This window comes from Punica granatum, chromosome 8 (assembly GCF_007655135.1).
Source record: "Punica granatum isolate Tunisia-2019 chromosome 8, ASM765513v2, whole genome shotgun sequence".
Classification (NCBI taxonomy): domain Eukaryota; kingdom Viridiplantae; phylum Streptophyta; class Magnoliopsida; order Myrtales; family Lythraceae; genus Punica; species Punica granatum.
This window is the reverse complement of record NC_045134.1, coordinates 9,903,404-9,914,012: the sequence shown is the minus strand read 5'-3', so window position 1 is coordinate 9,914,012 and position 10,609 is coordinate 9,903,404. Positions and strand designations below refer to the sequence as shown.

General features: G+C 37.3%; 1 protein-coding gene across 2 annotated transcripts; it reads left to right on the top strand.

The window, feature by feature from the left end:
* Positions 1 to 1,964: 1,964 nt before the first annotated feature.
* On the top strand, positions 1,965 to 10,527 carry LOC116188251 (isoamylase 1, chloroplastic). Of its 2 annotated transcripts, XM_031517480.1 has the most exons (18): positions 1,965 to 2,480; positions 2,755 to 2,937; positions 3,130 to 3,222; positions 3,573 to 3,725; positions 4,451 to 4,542; positions 5,190 to 5,331; positions 5,406 to 5,513; positions 5,684 to 5,769; positions 6,078 to 6,149; positions 6,251 to 6,377; positions 6,886 to 6,972; positions 7,867 to 7,959; positions 8,081 to 8,239; positions 8,553 to 8,636; positions 8,814 to 8,894; positions 8,991 to 9,073; positions 9,190 to 9,307; positions 9,917 to 10,527. In XM_031517480.1, the coding sequence occupies exons 1-18, from the start codon at positions 2,112 to 2,114 to the stop codon at positions 10,178 to 10,180; spliced, it is 2,394 nt and encodes a 797-aa protein (XP_031373340.1). In that variant the 5' UTR covers positions 1,965 to 2,111; the 3' UTR covers positions 10,181 to 10,527. The 2 variants fall into 2 exon arrangements, with proteins under 2 accessions (XP_031373340.1, XP_031373341.1); XM_031517481.1 differs by lacking the exon at positions 3,573 to 3,725.
* The last annotated feature ends 82 nt before the right edge of the window (positions 10,528 to 10,609 follow it).

Below are 10,609 nucleotides of genomic sequence, written 5' to 3'. Positions count from 1 at the left end.
TGCTTGCTCACCTGAAGGAAAGAGTGTGCCATCTGAATTCTTCGATAATTATTTGAAGAAACAAAAGTAAAAGGAGGAGTGTAATATGAGGAATGCAAAAAAGGTCGAACTAAAACTGTGCCTACAAAAATCAATCGAAAACTCAAATTAATATTAGGACAACTTCCATATTGAACCAAAATCGATGAAGTTTAAGATTAAATGAGGAAAGAATTCGCGGATGAGCTGTCAAGGGGCAAGGCTTAGCGTGGCCGTGGTCTCGGTCGGTCGAGCTCATGCCGATTGTAAATGTCGCTCAACATGCTCTGGATCAATCAAATAAACGGGAAAGCAAACATCATAAAAATGTTCCATAATAATTTGCATCGGATGTTTGTTCTGAATGCCACAAGAACGGGAAGACATCAAAGGAAATTGATCTGGGAAACACACAATGAGCACATGGAGAAATACTGATTCATCCCAACTGTGTCTATGCTTTTACATGGCATGTTTTACAATTCAGCAGGAACTAATAAAATCATGATATTGGACTAAATCAGAAACGGGACCGGGGACAATATCAGTTTATAGAAGATCTCATTGCAGCATGGAAAATAGAAGAAGATCTCATTGGAGCATGGAAAATAGAAGAAGATATCATTGCAGCATGGAGCTCAAATCTTGCACCTCCACCTACAATGCTTGCAGAAAGAGCGATGAAACAATCATTATCCAGGCTCTGGTTTCTCAGAAAGCATCGACATTATAACAAAACAATTTTCAAAAGTAACTATGATTTCTTCTTTTCATTAAACCTGATTGAGTAAGAAGATTTATACACCGTCAAAAATTTCAAAATAATTATAGCCTCAACAAAGTACTACCCAGAAAATGATGAGGTAAAAATATTGTTCTTATTTACAATGTCAATAACTGAGTTGAAAGAAGAATAATTACCTATCAACCGACACAAGTTTGAGTTTGATGATATGCAAACAATAAGTAGAAACTAGAAACAAATCCAGTCATACAATCAATCATACTAGTAAATAGAATGATATTAACAGAGTTGAAGGAAATAAGATGAGAGTCAGATAATTAAGTATGAAAGTAATTAGTCTCATACATGATTTATGACAATGTAGTTTAACTCCATTACAACTCCACTTCACTCCAAATTTTTTTTAAATTTAATAATATAATCATTACTATTTTTTTTCTCTTATTTAATAAAAATTTTCACACATATTTTTTCATAACTATTATTACTATCAATTTTTTAATAATAAATTGATCCACACCGCTCCATTTTTTTATCAATTCAACAATATAATTATTACTTATTTTTCCTCTTATTTAATAATAAATTCTCACAACATATTTTTTCTTAACTATCATTACAACCTCACTTAAATATATATATTAATATTTAGAAAACTCCACTGTATTGCCAAACGCCACCTTATAAATCATTAATTTTAACAAAATCAATTTTTTTAGAAGAAAAGATTTACAACCAAAGTAACAATAATTGATATTAAATTGGAGAAGAACATACAATACAAATCCATACATATGTAGATAATTAATTCAATATTCACGTAAATAATATTTTAAAATAATGTGTTTATTCTTCATAACATTATATGTTACTAAATATAATTATATATTTAATTAACAAAAGCGCCTTAGCGATTCGTATCGGCACGGGTCCTTTTTATTCAATCAATCAAAAAGGAATTCAAAATAATAATAATAATAGATAAATAAATAAATAAGGTACGGACATTATATGTTACTATATTATAATAATATTAATAATAATAATGTATTTATTCTTCATAAGAATCATAACATTATATGTTACTAAATATAATACGGAGTCACCTCCTCTTTATTCAATCAATCAATCAATAAGGAATTCAAAATAATAATGATGATAAATAAATAAGGTACGGACAAGTATCAAATTACGATACGAGCTTTGGCTGGCGCACTCTTCTGGGGCTCTCATTCCTAAATGCCAAATCCACACTCTCATAATTCTCTGATCAGATCACTCTTTCTATTCACTGAGCTCAGAGCTGACACTCTCCTCTTCCATTCCATGTCAGTTCTCTGATCCTCCGATGGAGCTGAAGCCCCGCAGCACCTGCTCCTCGCCGTACTTCCCCGCCGCCAACCTCAGCCGCGGCTCGATCATCCAATGCCTCTCTCTCATGACTCTCCGACGGCCGAAGCGAGCAGTCTCCACCCGTTCGGGCGAGCTACGGAGGATGGAACGGGCTGTATTGGCGAGAGCGAGAAGCGATGGTGGTGGAGCGCAGCCGGAGACCGCGGTGGTGGACAAACCGAAGCTGAGCAGGTTCGAAGTCTCCCAGGGGCTACCAGTTCCGTTTGGCGCTACTCCCGTTGATGGCGGCGTCAATTTTGCCGTCTTTTCGAGCAATGCGGTGTCTGCTACTCTCTGTCTGCTTAGTCTGTCTGACCTCCGCGAGGTGAGTTTGCAGTCGCGCCATTGTTGCTGTTCTTCCACTTTAAACATGGAAGAGCTTTTTCTTTGTTCATTTAGTTGACCTCTCATTGTTGGGAGAGAGCCGGCCGATGACGATGCGTGTGATTACGGATTATGAATGATCGGAGTGGAATTTGATGCTCAGAATTTCAAGCCTTTCCTGCGGAATTTCCTCGAATTCTGGTCTTTGTAGCTTCTCTTGATCAACTGTGGAGCATCTGATTAACTAATTTTTCCACTATAATAATCTGATGCAGAGCACAGTTACTGAGCAGATCCCTCTCGATCCTTCAATCAACCGTACAGGCGATGTGTGGCATATATTTCTGAAGGGGGATTTCACCGACATGTTGTACGGTTACAAGTTCGAAGGGAAGTTCTCTCCAGAAGAAGGGCACCGTTATGATGCTACTAAGATACTCTTGGATCCATATGCAAAAGTCAGTTTCAATAAACCTTTCCTTTTTCGCATCATATTCTTTTTTTGGGTAGAAACCTTTTTGTGCGCTTAGAGTTTGGTCTGTAAGCTATTGACTGGTTGTCTTTGATTATGCAATAAATCAAGCAGTTTTGCAGGTCTGTTCTATTCTGATGTCGAGTTAAATATGCTCATGTTCTGTTTGTTTGTCTAGGCAGTGATAAGCAGAGGGGAATACGGTGTTTTGGGACCTGAGGATAACTGTTGGCCCCAAATGACTTGCATGGTACCTTCCAACAATGATGAGGTACTCCTGAAAGTTGAGCTACCTATGCTGCAGCTAGCCCTTTTTTGTTGACAATTACCATAATATAGTAGTGAAGACTATTATCTGAAATGCCCTTTTGCTCTTCAAGTTGGTATTTAGGAGATCTGGACGCTTCTAATTATGAGACGGTACCAGTAAGGTGAGCTTATCATGAGAGCATTTAATCCTGAGGTTCTTCCTGAGATAAGTAGTCAAAGGTTTTGTAACATGCTGGAAAAGTGTAGTGACTTGAACTAACCTGCTTGCCAAATCACTCATCGATTCCATGTTATCTGGCTGTTACTAAATGATGTCTCGTACTCCTTTAAAATGTACTTGGTTGTTGTCAGTTTGACTGGGAAGGAGATTTACCGCTGAAGATACAAAACAATGACCTCTTCATGTATGAGATGCACATAAGGGGTTTTACAAAGCACGAAAGCAGCAATACTAAATTTCCTGGTACTTACCTCGGTGTGGTGGAAAAGCTTGACCACTTGAAGGTGGAACGACTTCCCCCTCTCACACAAGATCATGTTGTTTGCAGCATTTTATTTGGTCAGACAAAACCGAATTTTGATATAGATGTGCATCAATATTCTTCCCAAGGGATATTGTACATGGATAGGATCTGGGTACGATTCGTGGATAGTCCATGAGGTTGTGGGTTTGAATCCCCCAATTGCACGTCTAGCCTTTTTTTATGAAACTTATCCAAAAAAAAAGATCTTACCAATTATTAAAATAGTATGAGCTTTTTATTGATATACATTTTATTACTGTATCTATAGACAAATTTTACTATTGCTACCTACAAGTTGAAGAATAGAAGCTGTCTAATTTTGAGATGACCTATCTCTTGGAAGTTGGAAAAGTTGTTGTCGGCCAAGAGACTACATGTGATCTCCTTCAGGAATGAGAAATTATAGTTAGCAAATGATTATAAACTGTTGAAATTGATTTTTTTTTTAACTATAGTTATACAATAAATGCTTGTCTGCTCTATGGTTTGCTAATTTTGGTATTGAGATTGCCAATACTCATCTATAATTTACTTCGTCATGTTTTGATAGTGAAGATCCTTCACTTCAAATCTAACTGAATGTTATGCAGTTAGTCTACATACTTCAGAGTTGCTAGAGATTCTCCAGAGACATTACATGTTTCTTGTGCTTCATAGTTCGTACTTCTTAAATCCATTTCTCATTATCCATGATTCCATTTGCAGGAGCTGGGCATTAACTGCATAGAATTAATGCCATGCCATGAATTTAATGAGCTGGAATACTTCAGCTACAACTCCGTCATGGGTGACTATAAGTATAGTTCTCTCTTCTCTTGTGAAGTATCACTTTTTATACTTCTTCATGTAGACATGAAGCTGTACTAGCTCCTGATTCTAATCTGTCTGCCCAAGACAATAGCCTCCCTCACGTGAAGCATGTCTTCTCAAGTCTCGATGGAAAATTAGGAAGTCTTGGTTCTATAGTGGGGGACTTTATATTTTGTTTTGTTTCAAATTCATGTTCTTTGTCTTAGGGCAGTTCTCATGAATTAAAAGTTCTTTAGGAAAGAGGCTTATACATAAAATAATAGATCGAGCACATGCTCTACATCATCTTTCATTGAGTAACCCCAGTCACAAAAGCGGCATTGACATATATCTGGGCTGAAAAGCCATTAACTCTAGCAGTTCACTATGAGGAGTATCTTCATTGAAAATTAATCATGCTAAATTGAGAGTATGGCAGTTTCTTCATTCGCTGAAGGCAGCTCACAAATAGTGCTAAGAACGATGTTGCCAAATACAATATTTTATGTCCAAACACGTGTTTATATGTTAGATCAACATAGAAACTGTTTTATCACAGGCCTTCTGTAGCATTCCATATATTGCATGATATTTCTATAGCTATATCAGTGCTTTGTAGTTTCAAATGGATGATCTGTCGCAATACATGTTGCAGGATGAACTTTTGGGGATATTCAACTATCAATTACTTCTCTCCAATGATAAGGTATTCATATACTGGCACACGCAATGATGGCAGCAGCGCAATAAATGAAGTTAAACTTCTTGTCAGAGAGGCGCATAAACGAGGGATTGAGGTATTATTTCTCGGCTAATCATGGTATAGCTCATATGGCCAATATGTTTTCCTCACATCCTATGCTTGAACCAGGTAATCATGGATGTTGTTTTCAACCATACAGCTGAAGGAAATGAAGATGGTCCCATTTTTTCTTTTAGAGGCATTGATAACAGTGTTTATTACATGCTTGCTCCCAAGGTATTGCCCAGCATATTATTGTTATCATGCCACCTTGTCGATTTATATCTCCCTGAAGTTTTCTTTCAGCTTAGTTTAGTCCTAAGTTTAATTAAGCTTTTGCATATTTCATTACTGTTAGCTAACTGTTTCCACTAAAAAGGGTGTTAATTCTATCATTGCTATCTCAGGGAGAGTTTTATAACTATTCTGGTTGTGGGAACACATTTAATTGCAATCATCCAGTGGTTCGACAATTCATAGTGGACAGCTTAAGGTAGATCTAACTATTTTGTATTAGACACTGAATACTTTTCATAAAATTGAGCTCCAGAACCTATAAATGAAATGGGCAGCACAAGAAGGTAGGGGCCAATGGATCTGTGGGCGCCTGTTGCAATTAGTGACCTAAGAGTAGCATACCAGATCCATTAATGTATCAGTGGTCAGATATATGATTGATTGTGCTTTAGACTGCAATGTTCAGAAGTCTCCACTTTCATTTTTGGGTGGATCCAACTGGTTGGTGGTTTGATGCTGTGTACTGAGCTGATGATTGTCTTTATTTTTTCTTTGGTGTAACAGATATTGGGTTACAGAGATGCATGTGGATGGCTTTCGCTTTGATCTTGCTTCAATCATGACCAGGAGTAGCAGGTTCCTCGTAAACGTTTTGAAAAAGGAATATTTCTCTTTTGTACTGATTATGTAAGAGGTCGACTTTCATTTCACAATCCTGTTTTAATCATTTATTCCAGCCTATGGGATGCAATTAATGTGCATGGAAATCCGATTGATGGAGACCTGCTGACAACTGGCACCCCTCTCAATAGCCCTCCATTGATAGACATGATAAGTAATGATCCAGTGCTTCGAGGAGTGAAGGTATTCTCTTTTGATATCTTAATAAGTTCTTCTGGATATCATTTTTCTTCATTTTCTTAACTATGAACAGTTCTTCAATGTTAAGTAGTCAAAATAATGTCAGAATTAACATTCGTGAAGATAAGGACAGCAGTACCAAATGTGGAATGCATGAACTTAAGCTTCCATCTCTTTCAATTTTTTATAATTTATGATTAAGATAAGATTGAGGGTGAAGGTTGAATGATGGGAGCAGGATTTGCCACTCAGATTCCTCAATGGATAATTGCTTTGAGCATTTGACAAGATTCTGTTGAAGGGCAGTATTGTCTCTGCCCTTTAATTTGGACAGGGTGTAAGAGTTGAGTTATTTTGACAGAACCTTCTCCTTACTAAAGTGCTCTTTTTAAAAAAAAAAAAAAAACCTGAAAAATGGATTGCATGATACCAGAAGTAATCTTGCTTTGAAAGTTGTACGGATGATTTTACTGTCATTATCAACCTTTGAGGAACTTTTATCTTTTTGAAGCTCATAGCAGAAGCATGGGATACTGGAGGCTTGTATCAAGTTGGGACTTTTCCTCATTGGGGTATTTGGTCAGAATGGAATGGGAAGGTCAGTCCAGGAGTTAATTGTTAAAACTATTGTTGCAGTTTCTTCTCTATTTCTGCAGTCTTTGACCCAAATATAGAGTTTCTTCTCTTGCTGATGGAAAATCCAAAGAAGAGTTAAAGTTTCTATTTGGATTCCCAAACACCAAATTTTAACTTTAACTTTAACTTTAACTTTAACTCAACACACTACACAACAAAAACACACATTTCTCAAGTCAAAAATTTTAACTTTAACTCAACACACTACACAACAAAAACATACGTTTCCCAAGTCAAATTTATAATCACATCTCATTTGTCATTTTCCACAATCAAAATCAAAATCAAAATTGAAGTTACTTTTAACTCTGAATCCAAACGCACCCTTAGTTATTGGGAGTTTATTACTTGTTTCTGATCTCTGGGATGTGCTGCATTACTGCAATACCTTTTCTACTGTAATGTTCTGGCGCAAGACCGCCTTTAAGAGTCTAATTCGAATTCAGAAAGCAGAGCTTGAGTGCTATTGCCTTCTCTTTAGCTATATAGATTCTTTCTTTTAGGTTAAATGGAGTGAGGGACTTGTGATTGGGTTTCTTAATGGTTTTAATTTATATAACTGTGTTCAAAACATTTACCTGTTCAATGTCTAAGCCTGTAACACCAAATAGACAGAGAGGGCTCCCGTAACTCACAACCTGAACTTGAGCTATGATGCCATTAAGTTCTTACCGTTTTTATAAACTTAATCTTGAAGGATCATGCACTACAATGTAAATCAAGCACACTTCGAAACTCTTCAATGTTCTCTATCATTGTCATTTGCATGTTTGGTCTCTTTAATCACCCATCTACCACCCCAAGTAACAACCTCTAGGTGATCCTGTGAATTGATGGTGGACTTTGTCAATTTTAGTACCGCGATATAGTGCGACAATTTATCAAAGGAACAGATGGCTTCTCTGGGGCCTTCGCTGAATGCTTGTGTGGGAGCCCAAACTTGTACCAGGTATAAATTTTCCGTCATATCTTAAGTAATGCACTTAAATGTTCTCACATTTAATTTCATTTAGTTCTCGATATGTTCAACGTACTCATGCTTAGCATCTTTGACCTGATTTATGGATCAGGAAGGAGGAAGAAAACCATGGAATAGTATCAATTTTGTTTGCGCACATGATGGTTTTACTTTGGCTGATCTGGTTATGTACAACAAGAAGCATAATTTGGCTAATGGCGAAGACAACAATGACGGAGAGAGTCATAATAATAGCTGGAATTGTGGACAGGTATGCGTGAAAATTGATACGCTCAGTCTATAAGCTGTCTCATAATTTTGTACTTTCTAAATCTCTTGTATATATCTTTTTCATTAACATATAGTTTACCTTATTTAATGAGACAGAAGTGGTTAAATGACTCTCCTTTTTCTTCCTTATTTATATGTGACAGTTATTTAGAGAACTTAATTTAATCAAAATTATGAGCCTCAATATTTCTTTTTTTCTCAATATTTTAGGATCAATATTTATGTACTTGCCAATTAATTCTTTCAGTAACCAAGGTATGATTGTAGAGTAATTTAGCTGTGCAAATGTATAGGAGGGAGAGTGTGCGAGTATTTCTGTGCAAAGATTGAGGAAGCGACAGATGCGGAATTTCTTCCTCTGCCTAATGGTTTCTCAAGTAAGGATTATCTTTTCTTTTTTTCTGCCCAATTAGTATGGGTTGCTCTGTAGTGGGTTATTGGCAAACATACTTAAGTTTTTAATTTGGAATTGTTACACTAGTTGCTCAAATGTCCAGAACTTCTTGGGATTCTTCATTTTCCATTTTTATGCTCACTGATCCAAATCTATGCAGGGCGTCCCAATGATATACATGGGAGATGAATATGGTCACACGAAAGGAGGGAATAACAACTCGTACTGCCATGATAACTATGTGATCATCTAGCCTCTGCCAATTTAATTAATTCTGTTTCTCCAGCAGGTGACCTCCATTTACTATCTACCTGCTAACTGGATCTACTTTCTGCAGATTAATTACTTCAGGTGGGATAAGAAAGAAGAGTCTTCATCAGATTTCTATCGGTTTTGTCGCCTTATGACGAACTTTCGCCAGTATTGCATACAAATCTTCTTCTGGTGGTTTTCCTTCATATTGGCCGATCTGACTGTTAATGCCCCTCTTCTTCTTCTTTTTTTTCTTTTCCCCCCTTCTTTTGATACTCTTGCAGTGAATGTGAATCACTTGGATTAAACAACTTCCCAACAGCCGAAAGATTGCAGTGGCACGGCCATGTTTCTGGGGTACCTGATTGGTCTGAGAGCAGCCGTTTTGTTGCCTTTACATTGGTATGCTGCTCTAACAAGTTCTCATTTTTTTTCTTAAGCCTATCTCTTGCAACCATCAATGTCGCCCAATAATTTGCTTACCTCCATGCACAAGAATTGTTAGGACCGAGACTTAATTAGACAGCTGACCCTCTGGACCAGCAATAGCAAATATTGTATATTTCATATAGTTTTGAATGTACCTTCTAAAGATATCTTAAGAAATTATTATACAGCCGAGCTCTCAAATCCCCAATTAAACCATGAATCCATGCCACGAGTCACGACCTGTTCATTGTCTGATGTTTTTGATGCTGATAACTATGTCTAAGATAGCCAGTCCAGCACACAGTACCCTCCGCGTTGCACAGTAGTAGCGTAAGGTCAATTGTTTGGCACTTTAGGCTCCTCATGTCTCGGTTTCTCTTTTGGGTTCTTCTCTATTAGTCAGCTTGCAAGAATATCTCTTGCTTTCACTATTTCTCAATGATCCTCACACGTATGTCATAGTGCTTATAGATACGCCGCCCAATAACTCTTCTAGCTCGAGGTTATCAGCTTTCTTCATTGGTTAATTGTGTTCTTGTCAGTTTCTTGGTATTTGATTCTATGTTCAAATGACTAATGCAGATTGATTCGGTTAAAGGGGAGATCTATGTTGCTTTTAACGCCAGCCACCTGCCTGTCACCATTACACTTCCTGAGCGGCCAGGGTACAGATGGGAACCCTTAGTGGACACAGGCAAGCCCACCCCATTCGACTTCATCCCAGCTGAACATCCAGGGAGAGATATTGCGGTCACTCAATACAGTCACTTTCTCAATGCCAATCTTTACCCGATGCTCAGCTACTCCTCCATTATCCTCTTGCTTTCTCCTGAAAATGGTGCATAGCTTGGAAGTCAATGAATGCGTTCCACTCAAGCAAAGTCGGTTTAAAATTTGATGGAGGGAAATGTTTCTGCAGCTTTGATCACGAGTAGAAGCATGAGGTAGCAGTATGACTAGGGAGTTTCCCTGTCTCAATTATAAGTTTCTACTGCTATTATATCTGCATCGTATGTATTAGTGGGGCACATGTTTTGTGGAGATTGTATCCGGTGTATATATACTGTACATTGTCATATGTAGCACTTGCACGAAAGCATCTCATTGTAAAATTTAAGCATTCCAGTGTGGAATTTCGGGTATAGTATGTTAATAGCTTGTGGAAGCCAAAAGAATTAGCTTTGAGATCCAAATGACTTTAGCTTCAGTAGGTATAGCGAGTTGGAAATGAAATTGACTGAAATGAAATCGACCGGTCCAGAACCTTGGACAATT